At 32.9% G+C, this 14,381-nt stretch overlaps 1 protein-coding gene across 3 annotated transcripts in view; it reads right to left on the reverse strand.

Annotated features, from left to right (window-relative positions):
* Rbcn-3A (rabconnectin-3 alpha) overlaps positions 1-14,381 on the reverse strand; it is a 96,682-nt gene that overhangs the window by 42,373 nt on the left and 39,928 nt on the right. For all 3 annotated transcript variants that reach the window (XM_088273531.1, XM_088273530.1, XM_088273529.1), the window contains exons 26-32: positions 14,156-14,347; positions 12,958-13,109; positions 11,930-11,993; positions 8,975-9,049; positions 3,002-3,127; positions 1,970-2,117; positions 1,097-1,297 (exon numbers count right to left, since the gene is read on the reverse strand). In XM_088273531.1, coding sequence (XP_088129657.1) covers positions 1,097-1,297; positions 1,970-2,117; positions 3,002-3,127; positions 8,975-9,049; positions 11,930-11,993; positions 12,958-13,109; positions 14,156-14,347 — 958 coding nt within the window. The remainder of the gene's footprint in view (positions 1-1,096; positions 1,298-1,969; positions 2,118-3,001; positions 3,128-8,974; positions 9,050-11,929; positions 11,994-12,957; positions 13,110-14,155; positions 14,348-14,381) is intronic.

The following is a 14,381-nucleotide window of genomic DNA, read 5'->3' on the forward strand; positions in this document are numbered from 1 at the left end:
GTTAACACATGAAGGAAAGGTGATCAACCCTCCGCTCGATGAAGTAGGCTCGCTCTAATACAACTCATGGCAGAGCCTCAAGTCTCTCTCAACCAGAGATTTTAGATATGAAAACATCATTAGTTAATATTTCTTCTTCTTTTAACCCTTATCCGCACCCAATGGTGCACAGGGCACTGCATCATATAAACGTAGTGTTATCGTTAACACATGAAGGAAAGGTGATCAACCCTCCGCTCGATGAAGTAGGCTCGCTCTAATACAACTCATGGCAGAGCCTCAAGTCTCTCTCAACCAGAGATTTTAGATATGAAAACATCATTAGTTAATATTTCTTCTTCTTTTAACCCTTATCCGCACCCAATGGTGCACAGGGCACTGCATCATATAAATGCAGTGTTATCAGTGTTATCGTTAACACATGAAGAAAAGGTGATCAACCCCCCGTTTATGGGTAATATTTAGTCAATTTTAATTCTAAATTTATTTTCAGCAGGTATATTTATCTTGTCCGCCTCAGTGGTGTCATGGTTAGCGTGTTTAGCTACCGTGCTGCAAGTACTTGGTTCGATTCCCAGGGGCGGAGGTCAAATAAATATAAGTGATTTTTTTCACTCATTTATTTATTAAATATTACCCTGGACTGGTACCTGAAGCGGAGGGCTTATCACCTTTCCTTCATGTGTAAACGATCATGGTAACACTGCGTTAATATAATGCAATGCCCTATGCACCATCGGGTGCAGATGAGGTTTAAAAAATATGTATCTATATAACTGCTAAGATGTTAAACTATAGAACTGTAAAAATGTAAAATACATAAATTGTAAATTGCAAAGCGCCTTAGAGGTGATTTCTCAAGAAAATAGCGCTACATAAATTGATGACTACAATTATTATTATTACTACAGTCATACATCTCTTTGCTGCACATTTGCGTGAGAGATCAGATTTCTACATTCATCCTTCTTTTGCCTACTATATGCTTACTATATGCTGCACTTCCATATATTTGGCTTGGTACCAAGACTCCATTGTGTACTGCCAGTTTAGCGTTCACTGTTCATATCTGATAAAACATGGCGCTCATATTAACCTGTGCCAACATCGTCGCCCTGCGGAGTGCCATGCAGATTCTCCTTAGAGATGGCGGTCTTGGCCGCATCTATCGCAAACCTCTCGGCGAAATCCGTCTTGCAAGTGGAGACAGTGTCTGCGAGCGCCAGCAGATGCATCTGGTCCAGCGAACTGAGTCCGGGGAGGTGAGTGTGGGTGAGGAGGCGTGACAGAGCCCTTCCTGAAATACAATAAATAGAAAAATAGTCATAAATCAATTATAGTTATATGTCACATCATCGAGATAGGAATATGGAAGTATTCCATGGAAACTAATTCGTTTGAAAATGCCATAACTAGGCGAAACAATTGTCACAACATTAATTTTTTATATGTTAATCAAATACAACTTAGTAGACTCAAAAAATCTGTTTGATTGAAAATTAATGCATAAATTAAAATGGAGTTCTACAAATTAAACGCCAAATCAATAAATAATTCAACCTTTTTACATATATCTGTGTCTTTTTATTTCACAACTATGTGTTTTGATGCTACTAACTTGAAATCTCAACAAAGATGAAGAAGAATGTGGAAGTCTGGGCATTTATAAGGCCTATGGCCGTAAATGCCCAGATTTCCATATTCCTTGCCATTTCTATTGAAATGTGAAAAAATGATGTAAGAATTAACTCCTAATTGGAGATAATCTAGATTTGTGAACAAGTATTTGCACACACTTCTTCATCTGTGCTGAGATGTGAAAAATAATGTAAAAATTTACTCCTAATTGGAGATAATCCAGAATTGCGAACAAGTATTTGGACACACTCAAAATATTTTCAAAAGGTTAAGAAAAACAGTTCCTTACGGCAATTGAATGCATAAAATTAAAAGTAAGGTTCTAGCGTACCTTGCCTAGGCCCAAAGTGCGATAGGCCCTGCCTCTCCGGGACAGAGGGCCTTCGATCCCCCCTCCTGGGGCTCTCGGGCTCCTCCTGGAGCAGCTCGTCGAGGTCGTCTTCACCGGAAAGATTGCCATCAAACAGCTCGTTGTAATCCTAGAGTTGAAATAAAAACGATCAAACAAACTATGGGAAGTCGCCTAATCAGTGTTTGAAGAGACACCTCTCTCATTGCCAGAGAGATGCATACGTGTACAAGTACAAGCTACAGCAAAGGTGAACCAATTCCTGAACGATCGACAGTTTTATGACCTATCAGAAACAGAATATAAGACGATTTTTACATAGTAAAATTATGTGTCAATTGTGATAATCATTGAAATTGGAAGTCATTTGAGCATAGTCAATGTACTTTTAATTGGCGATTGGAATTTAAGCTTTTCAATATAAGGTATTATATTTGACTAACTAATAAACATTTCATTAATTTATTTATAAATTTTTATTAACATTTCATAATACATACATCCATTTAAATACATTTAAAACATTAACAAATAATCTCACATTGTCAGAGCCTGTGCGCGGATATACAATATAATACAATGAACATAATAAATACTGATATGATGCTAATTGCAACAATTTTTAACTAGAAAAATAGAAGAAAAAAAAACAGGATAAAGAGTAGAAAACTAATAAATTTTAAATAAAACATATAAAGTTAGAAACTATAACATAAAAAAATGTCACAAGAAAAGTAAGAAAATTTAATTAAGAGTAAAAATCAACAATTTTGAATGAATTTGAATTTCTTCAATAAATTCATTCATATAACGGATACTCATCAGACAAATGTCAATGACCTCTTCCTGCAATCCATAAGGTTTTATTCCCATCTAAAAATTCATTAAGTGAGACTAACAAACTTGACAGTTAAAAGTTTGTTTTTTTTTTTGATTCAACATCTTACTAAATTATTATTAAGAATTGCCCATTGGGCTAGAAATAAGGTGATACGGAGAAAGAAAGATCCAAACCTTGGCTTCTTGTTTGGTGGTCAGATGTCCGGGCCTCTCCTTATCAGCCACAAGCAGAGTCCACAGGGGTAAAGGTGGAACTGTATTGATTTCTGTATAATCAAGCTGAAGCTCTTCCGGAATTTGCTACGAATAGGTTGTGAAACATTAAAATCCATTTTACACAGGGAAATATGCATAATATATCAGTATTTTCATGGCAAAAGGCTATAATATTGAATGACACCACTTCTTGCATTTTTCATAGAACATTATGGGCGATGAACTAAAAATATCTGCTAAAATAACAATTCCTTTAAAAGAAGTTGTTACTTAATTTGGTTTCAGATTTGATCACCTAAAGCTAATCACGTGAATTAGTTTACAAATTTGATTGCGTATTGTATATTTCTAGCTCCTATTAAATTTGACGATTTTACATTAAAAACCTAAGCTGCAAAGAAACATAAACCGAGAAAAAGTAACAAATACCATCCCAATTGAGTGACCGAAAAAGTAACAGTTACTCATTAGTCACATAAAAATAAAAGGTATTTTTATTAAACAAATTGCTTCTTCACAAACAAGGCTTTTTTATTTTGTTTATTTTTTACATTATAAACATATTTAAACTATTTTCTTGCCAAGCCACCTTGTGTGTATTGTCAGTGGAGTTCTTCTTAAATACGATTTTATCAATTTTAATATATTATTAGATTAAAACCAATATTTTTAGCTTTTCCACTTTATTTTTATTTGACCAGCGACCGGGTTTCGTCGTTACCGACATCATCAGACCAGTCTGATGATGTCGGTAACGACGAAACCCGGTCGCTGGTCAAATAAAAATAAAGTGGAAAAGCTAAAAATATTGGTTTTAATCTAATAATATATTAAAAATGCAATTTCATCACGAAGTGTCAGTGAATAATATAAATCTATTATCAATTTTATGTTAAATATGTTTTTATGAATTTAACTTAATAAACACACAAAAAAGTTAATTAAAAATGAAAACAATTTTACAATTTTCATAGAATTAACTCTTGATCATTTACCTATTTCTTTATTTTGCCTTTGTTTCATATTTTATTTTGACCTCTTACCTCCGACTTGTTTGGAAATGTTTCACTTGTTTACTTCTAATACTACTCACACTTATCTGCATCCAATGGTGCATAGGGCTCTGCATCAAATCGATGCAATGCTAGTTTGATCGTTTACTATATGAAGGCGTATGCATCAAATTTTACATGTTTGCACATAAATAAATACAAGTAATTAAGATATTTTAATACATAACATGTAAATATTGCAGTGAAAAAATATGTTATATTTTAATTTTTGTATAAATGTCAGACCATAATAATTTTATTTTAATGACCTGATGATGGAATGATTATTCCGAAACCGGTAGTCACAAATTAGTTTTTATTAAAGTGGTATTACACAAAGTGAACGATGAATGATAAGGAGAGTGTTAAAAAATGTCATTCGAGATTTATATTGTTGAGAAACTTTTCTCTGACCATTATGCATTATACAAGTTTATTTTTCCGAATTGAGAAATATTTGTGTTTTTATTGTATATACAAATATTTCAATTTCATACTATTTTTGTGAGCCTAGCCTAAGTGGTTTATTATTAAAAATAGAGTTTCCAGAGAGAGCCCAGAAATACTGACTCAAAGTCCGTGACAGGACCACAACACGACACCTTTAATGGTAAACAGAGCACCGCATTGGATCAATAACGCAATGTTAATTTGATCATTAGTAAATAGCATAAATCCTGCATATAAACCTGATATCGCTCACTCCTTTCAAGAACGTCATAAATCAAAAATCGTCAATTTTCAGTTGTGAATGTTTTCGGAATGCCCAGAAAATGTACTATATCCCAGCAAAAGCGGCATATTTTTAACTCAATATTTACCCGCTACAGGGCAGAAAGTGTTGTTTTTGCATTTTGAAGAAAAGGTATTGTTTAATAATTTTTTTGAATAAATTAAATATTTTTCAAATGGAGACAAAACCTTCAGGTTTAACCTAAAAAGATCCGTTGCACAGTAAAAAGTTCAATAAGTGGCTTGATATTAATTTTTAATACATTGTTTTATCTTTTTAAACTTTAAAAACGTTCTCCTGAAAAATCAAGTTTTTTGATTTATGACGTTCTTGAAAGGAGTGAGAGATATGTGATAATAACCGCAAATAGATCCATTTGCCATAGAAATAATGATATATTATATTGAACATTTTGATGTTTACAGCACTTTTTTTACGGTTCACTTCAAATATTCAACTCTGTAAAAAAAACAATGCATGTTACATTTCTTTCTCAAACATTTAAGATGAACTGATTGTTTTAATATCAACTATCTAAAAACTTAGTTCATATGAAGGAATGTCTTAATCTTTGAAAGAAAAAAAATGATCTTGAGAAAATATTTATTATCAAAAAAAAATGGAGATTTATAGTTAATATAACCACATGACTTTTTTATTATCAAGATAAATATTTAGGGTGGCACAGTTCCTCCCATTACTAATGAATTAAAAGTAATAATAATAAATAATAATAAAACCCTTATCCGCACCCCAATGGTGCATAGGGCACTGCGTCATATAAACGCAGTGTTATCTTGATCGTTTACGCATGAAGGAAAGGTGATCAGCCCTCCGCTTCGGGTACCAGTCCAGGGTAATATTGAATAAATATTACAGTGGGAATCGAACCCTGGACCTACAGAACGGTAGCCGAGCGTGCTGACCATTACACTACGGAGGCAGCATTATATATAATGAATGAAAATTTTAATTCGATATTTGCTTCTAAAAATCACAATAAAAATGTCTCATTATATCCATGTATATTTATATATTTATCACAACGTTTATGTTCAAACATACATACATACACTTCTGTTCCACAGTTTCCTGAAAATTTAAGTCTGAATCATGAAGTCAAATGCTCGAATGCAGTTTGAATATATCAGATGTAGTTTGATGCCATTCAAATGAAAACAATGTTTTTCATTACATGATAATAGGAACAGGTTTTCATACAATCTACGTGCAGTGTAGCGGCAAATGCTTTCAAGCATTCAAATAGCGGCGTGATTTAAACATCGAATGAAATACTGTAATACCTCGCTTAGTCCCGCTAAAATCAGTCCAATTTACAGGTGGGAAAATTTAGGGGAGAGACATGATTATATTGGATTTTGTAACTTAAACAAATTCACATTAGATATTCGGCATAATTGTGACATGGCCTGTTATTTTTTACAACATGAATGGTTTTACAAGAAAAAATAAACAAATTTTGATATTTGGGAGAACTACATCGTGATCTGAGGTGTTGTTGAAAATATAGATGAAGTTCCGATAAGCAAAATGATTTAAGTATGGAAAAGTATCATACTATACATCTAATTCTGTATTTAAATTATCTATTTTTATGATAATACGGTCCATGAAAATAATACTATTCTTTGTTTACACATAAAGTATTTAAAAACACATATATTTTTTACACAAAAATATCTATCGTTAGTACATAATTAAAAGGGCGAAAATAACTCAATATTGAAACATTTGAGTATTTAGAAAAAAAATTTAACGCTATTCATAGGAACATTTGTTCATCTTCTTCTCTTCTAACCCTTATCTGCACCCAATGGTGCATAGGCTTATGGACGTATTGTTATATTGATCGGTCATTGCGTGTAGTCCTGCGCTTCTTGCACCAGTCCATGGTTATATTAAATAAATATGATGCACATACCACATCATTTAATCAATCAAACCCTTATCCGCACCCCAATGGTGCATAGGACACTGCAACATATGAACGCAGTGTTATCTTGATCGTTAACACATGAAGGAAAGGTGATCAGCCCTCCGCTTCAGGTACCAGTCCAGGGTAATATTGAATAAATATAAGAGTAAAAAAATAACTTATATTTATTTGAGCCCCCCTGGGAATCGAACCCGGGACCTCCGGAACAGTAGCCGAGCGTGCTGACCATTACACTATGGAGGCGGACACATACCAGATACGGACAAAAAAGTCTGAGGATTTGCTAGTACCTGATTTTACCGTATTATTTGATAAAGTAGTCGAATGTATTCTCGCAAGTTGAATATGTATGTATGGATTGTAGTGGAAATAAAAAATCCATTCAAATTGATCAGTCAAGGAATTAATTAATATTATACTGATTGATAATGGAACGAAAAAGATACAATAAAGTATTTTGGACCAAGTAACATTTTTTCTATACATTCTCTTCAAAGAGGCTAAGGTTTAAATGGAAGCGATTTATAAGACTGAGCGAGGTATACCTGTACATTGGTGCAGAATTATATTCACTCGGCTATAGTAGAATCTAGTATTCCGTGAGCTTCACACATACTAACATAGAGGTGTGGTAACTATACACTTTTCCAAATTACAATTCTTCTCCGGCATAAACATAAACAATAGTTGTGTTGCAAAGCGACAGTCACTTAAACTTATATGTATAAATAATATGTAATTTTATAGCACATCAACGAGCATGCTATTAAGGGAAGCTAATCCTGTAGGAATATTTCATCTCGTCGGAAATATTCAGTTGACAAGTTAGGATTTTAAATCTTTAGTGCATTCCATTAACAACGCTCGGGAAAAAAGCGTTAAGAGGAAGATAACAATCTCAACGATTGTCACAACATGAAAGTGCACAACGACAATATTTAATTTGGGGTGAGAGAAAATTAAAAATGAGCACGGAATGATTGTCGATTTTTGTCGAGTCTAAATGTTCATTTGAGAATTGATTGCGCAACATTTTTGGAATGCCAGATAGTCACTTTTGTGTATAATACATAGATAACTCGATGAATAGATTTGATTTTTTGGTTGTTCAATTCTTAAATAAACATGCAAAAGAAATCAAATGAGCAAAACCAATGCTTTCTATATGTTTGTAACTGCATATGTTTGCAGTTATCAGCAAGTAAAATAATATAGGCATAAAGCATAAATTGGCAATTAGAACTGCTTAGAGGCGTAAAAAACACATTCACATGACACTTCATCAATAAAAATACTGCAGTATAAAATATCCGTTAAACTAAAAGTTTGATTCTTGAACGAGATCTTTAAAGATTTAGATTTTTCATTTTAGATTTTTACTATCCTTTTTTTTCAAATTATTTTTATCAAATAAAAGATAATTTCAGTATAGAAATAAAACACTTGCATAACATATCACTTTTGAGTTTATTAATGTAAACACAACTAGTTTTGAGAACTTAAGATGTTTCCATTAATAGGAAAAAACAAAACCAAAGAAATACGGTTTATATTTCACCTGTGCATGAAAACATCTGTAGTTTTCGAAACTAGACGTCATAACATTAATAAACTCAAAACAATTGTTTTATTTCAAAATTTAAATCATTATGCTATTCCACAAAGTTAATGCTGAATATAATGATATGAATTAGATAGCATTGTCCAAAAGATGATAAAGATCAAAGCCCTGTAATGGATGCGAGAAAATGGAAAAAAAGCTAATGTAGGATTACTTGCAAAGCATCTCTTTTAAAGTAAAGTCTTGAAAATCAATATTTTTACTCAAAATTTAATGGGAAAATAATGAAAGAATGAAAAAAAAGTCCCACTGAAAACAATGAATCCCACAGAAATTTCTTATTGAATATATGTGATGTAAGCAACGCAATAATTTAAACATGATGATGTTGAAGAAAACAATCTGCAGTTCTTACTTAAATTACAATTAAAATGAAAATTGTATTCAAATAATATGTGCGAGTGATTCATGAAAAAATAATTTTATCAAATCGAACATGATCATTGCTGTTTCACTCGGCGAAGTGAAATTTCTCAGTTATGTGCAGCTATCATCGTACTGACAGTTCTAAGTAACGATCGGCATAGAGAGAACATTGGTATTGCGGGAGAAAGGATGACGTGCTTACCTGAACGTTGTCCAGTGGCGAGGCGGCCCCGGCTACATAAGAGACAGACAGAGTTCTGGATCGAGACCAACCGCGCTGAAAATTAAACATGCTCGTACTGCAGTAGGGTGGCAACTGCATCTTTCATCTCCTCATCTCCTCATCCCCACCGACTGGGGAGATCGGACCACAGCCGACAATGGGCAGAACAGAAATGATGAAACTGTGATGTGACTCGCACATGATGGCGGAGGGGGGGATTCAAACAGAATTACTATCTGCATGTTTAAAGTGAAAGTGTCGAGCAAACTATAGCTGCCATATTGAAGGATTCGAGAAAAGAGATTGGGTGTGAGAAGCGACAAATCATGTGTGATGGCTTTTCCGTTCAGACGAAATACACTAAACTACTCTTTACAACAGACATGGGCAAACAAATGAAAAAAATAATATAATAGTGACTTCTTTAAAAAAAGACATTACTTAATTTGATAATTAAGAGCTAACTGCGCCGATTAGTATTTCATAAATATGCAACAAGTAACCAAATATATTTTGGTTGCGTATAAATTTTAATCACAAATATTTTTATTACATAACTGAATTTATTTGATAATTTCAGATAAAAATTTTCAACTGGAAAGAAATTTAAACCAAGAAAAAGCAAAAACAAAACCGCAAAAGCAACAGTTACACATTAGTCACATCTCTACTATGTACCACAAAACAAAAGATGTGATTGTATGTTTTATGCACTTGCGATTGCAGTTCGGTAATCAGCTGATATTTAGTAAGTGATTTTTGTCTGAACAGGAAGGATACAACAAAAAATTAAGAAACTGAAAATATAATAAAATGTGCGATCTTCAAATGACACGTGATCTAAATGACAAATATGAAAACTGGTCTAATCGAGGGTTTTAATGAGATTTATCTATAATGCACAGCGGTGATATTAAGGTACTGAGAAAAATTAAATACAGTCGTTGGGAAAAACTATGATCAACGCATTAAAAACGACAGGATGTCATGCGAATTTGAGCTTATTTTCATTCTAAGGTCTTATTTAATATTTTACAATGCGGTTATTTTCTTGTTTACAAGTAAAGTTATTACAATAAAGGAGACTGTAATAAATATATATTATTTTATACCGTAGACTAGATTTCATATTTGTTGTTTAGGTTTTGATTCATTTGGAGATTGCGATGTTTGCTTCCAATGCCTTTAATAATTATTTAAATATGCGTATAAATTATTTTTTATTTTTGATTTTAAGAATTTTATTTTATAATACTGATTTGAAGCTTCCGAAAGAACAGTGTACATTTTAAAGAATTGATAAAAAAAATGCTTCAAAAAATTATTTATTAAAGGTGAAATAGCAAAAATCATATTTTTTAAAACAAGTCATGATAAGTTTATGTTTCATTTTTTTTCAAATAAAATTTTAACATGCCAAAAACAGAAGAACGTTTCAGCCAAATTAGAGTAAATGCATTTCGTAAAATAAATAAATACTAATAAATGCTTTGATTGTGCAAACATTACCGATTAAAATTGATATATATCATTCGTAAATGTAAGTTTACAAACAAAAAAGACTGGCAACATTATAAATGATGCACACTGGAATGACTTTTTCCATTACAATAGAAATATCATACAATATACGTTACAAGATGTATTCTTTTTTACAATAATATACAATTTCAAGCACTCTGATCTGTCAAAAGATATATGACAACGTTGTCGTATTTACGAAATTCTTTTTATGCCATACTGGGTTAGTTTAATCAGACCAAAATTTTACAAATATTTGAAAATCAATAATTTGATGCAATATACAGAATGATTTCTTTTGATGTAAGGGTACCAAAAAATAATTAAAAAAACTTGATTAACAAAAGAAAGAAAAAAACCAGAATAATGTGATAATAAAATTTCTTAATGATCTCTTCCGACTGCCCTGTGCATACAAGGTCTTATAACTATATTTGTCACACATAAATTTTTAAAAAATGTTTAATTTAATTTTGTTATTTTAACTTAAACTGTTTCTCCCCATAGTTCATCAATCTCTAAGTGATATGTCGAGGTGCGCAGTAAATGTTTTAAAAAATATATTCAAATTGCCTATTCAATACCATCTTATGTGTAAATGTGGCAATATGTGATGGGTTTTGTTAATAGCTTGTCTTGTTACTCTCTCTCTCTGGTCTCAATCTTGCGGATTGGTCTGTAGCAACAGAAGACATCTCTTTCACCATTCTCGATACTATATGTTGAAATAACCAATTTTCCATTGTAAATTGACAGTAGAAAACCATATGAGGGAGAAATGACATTGGAAGAAAATGGTACCCTTACATAGAAAAAAATACAGCATTTAGTATATAACATACATAATTACAATCTTATTGTATTATGCAATGCGTAAAAAAACTAGCATACTGATGCCTGTTGTTAATATGCTTTTACTAAAAATAAATATTTCAAGTCTTTGTATGTTAAAATTTACGTTACAGAGTGCAAAAAAATAAATACAAATTTAATATAATACGTCTGATAATACAACAATAACACAAAAAAATATTTATAACAAAATTAAATATATTTTATGTACATCGATATCACAGATTCAGCATTTCACAAAATAATTTATGCTAAAAGGGATTCTATGTATAGAAAACAGAACTGTATAACATCTATTTTTAAAGCAAAAATAAGCTATTTTAGATTTACGCTAAAGACTCACAAACACAGGTTGGGCACTAGAAAACATCACATAACACGTATTTTAGAAAAGATGTTATGGTGTAAGAAGGGTTAGGGTGCTAGATTAAAAAATAAGGGTAAATACGACTTAATGTAGACACGGAGGCGAGGTTTTGAGCTAACAGTAATCACAAGGTGCATATTATATGTAATGAAGCCAGTCATTTCATGCGCGGGGCTGACTCGGAGGGGACTTACCTGACGGGTGACGCTGTCATCGTCACCAGCCGAACTGCGAGAGTTCAAGTTGCCCCCGAGGCATCTGCGGAATTCATTCTTTCTTAGAACATAAGTCATTTCATTTCTCAAGAAAAATAGTCAGTGAGGCAATATAAATTAAAGCAGAATCTAATAAAGCATTGTGTTGGGTTGTGGTTCCGTGGTTAATGTCGCGGACTCTAGTCAGAGCTTCTACGTTCGAACCCACTCTACCACAATTTGATACCTATGTCTAATAATAAGCTGCTTAGGCTCATTATTAGGCATAGCAATCACTGTATGTAGAGTAGCATTTATTCTTACCTGCGTTTTTTACAGATAGAAACTGCGACATCTACCGATAAAAAATTGGGTAACTTTTAGGTATTATTTTTCAGTTCACAATTTCAACTTTATCCAACGATCCAAATATAAGACATATCTTAAACTCAGAATTCGATCAGTTGAATGCTAAAATATGTTTTATATATACACGTCATTTGCTATTAATTTTATATAATCTTAAGTTAAATCAAGGGTGGCCATCTGACAATTTCAAGACTATCCTGACAATTTCAAGACTATCCTGACAATTTCAAGACCCATAATGGCGTCAAGTAGTTAAAACGTTGGACTAAATAAGAGAAAAGTAACAGAAGAACTGAGAAGTTTTTAAGACAGATGGATTATAAACTATTTATTCGTGGAATTTAAAACATAGCCAACATGCCTGATATGCAATGATTCTGTTTCTATCTTGAAAAAGTATAATATTAATCGGCATTACGAGGCTAAACATGCAAATCAGTTTGAAAAGTACCAAATAAAGTAACTAATACATATGTTTATAACATACATATTTATACATATCATGTTGGCTTTGAATAATAAAATAAATTTTGTTTTACGGCCCGGTAGGAAATCTCATTTCTAAAATCTGGCCCGGCTTCTGAAAATGCTGGCCACCTATGACTTAAATTATGCCTGGAAAGCAATCCTTGCAGCAAAGATGAATTTGGTTGTCTCACCTGACTAAATGAGCCAGGATCGCCTTGACCCATCGGATCTTCCCGCTGTTGAGGAGTTCCATGAGCTGCTTAGGGTGGTACTGCGGGAGCACCGGACACGCCATCCGGGAAGCCTCGAACAGTCCGTAATCCGGCATGTAGTCCAGAAGTGGCTGGCGAAAACAAATCAAATTATCTCCCGCTTTTTAGGACTACAAGCCACCCTTCCTAGACCAATGGCTAGATTACCTGCACATTCATTGTAATTTTTACTCAGTATGACATATCACACCGTGGTCACTGATGGGTTCCTGTGCTAGAGATGATGCTTCTACGTTGATTGCGAGACAAAGATTTTTACTAGTTATTTGATAAAAACAAAGGTCTAAATATATTACACACATGCAATAGAGGACTTAAATTAGATTACTTAACTAGAAATACTAGAAATTAAAAAGGCAATTAATAATAATTTACAACTAATAAATACACAAGTAAATGATTTTGCTAAAAGTCCATTATTATATGTTTCCAATCACTCATCATCCCTGATCCCTTTTGACTGTGACTTCCAATCAACACAAAAAAATAAAGCCACTTGAGATCTACCTAAGCTTCTTTCCCTAACCGTCAAAATATTTTGAACATTGTTTAGTAGATAGTGTTTTAGTATTAATTAGTCTTGATAAAGAAGCGGTTAGCTTCGAAACCAGTTGAAATTATAATTAAATTATAATAAAATATTTATAGTGATTTTAAAACAAAGTTACATTTTAATTATAAAATATTTGATTTCTTTAAAAAACATTGAAAAAACACATTTTAAATTTCACAATTTAGTTTGTTTTATTTGATTAAAATACCCTACAGATTGTCTGTACTGTAATCCGAACGCTTCACTAGTCCGAACAGAGGGTAAATTTTTGGCATTTGGGTTATAGAGGTCCTGCTGTAATCAACATCATTCCACAAAGTTAATGCCGAATCAATAAATAATATTATTTTATCAGGTTGTGGTGCCGTGTTTAGTGTCCCGGACTCTTGAGTCAGAGTTTCTGGGTTCAAACCCACTCTACTGCAATTTGATACCTATTTCTAATAATGAGCTGCTTAGGCTCACAGAAAAGAAGTATTTTTGTAAATAGTAAAAAAACATTTCTTTTTAACAGTTAATTAAATTAAATTAAACAAAAATCTCCGTAAGAATGGTAGGACCGACCTGATGGTCCGTGTTGGCGGGCTGGTTGGGCTTGCGTCTCTTGGCCTCGCGGTCCATCAGCTGCAGATTCATGGAGGAGACACGGGATAAGTGCGGCATGGATGACACATTGGCGAGGCGTCTCCTGCTCTCTCCGCTGGGCCGCAAGTCCTCGTCGCGGAGATCTCGCGTGTCTGGCCCATCCTCAGATTCCTGCATTGGGTTGGGATGGAAAAATTTACAAAAT

The sequence above is a fragment of the Brachycentrus maculatus genome, unplaced genomic scaffold, assembly GCF_059751285.1.
Source record: "Brachycentrus maculatus isolate JH-2025_06_01 unplaced genomic scaffold, ASM5975128v1 h1tg000586l, whole genome shotgun sequence".
NCBI lineage: Eukaryota > Metazoa > Arthropoda > Insecta > Trichoptera > Brachycentridae > Brachycentrus > Brachycentrus maculatus.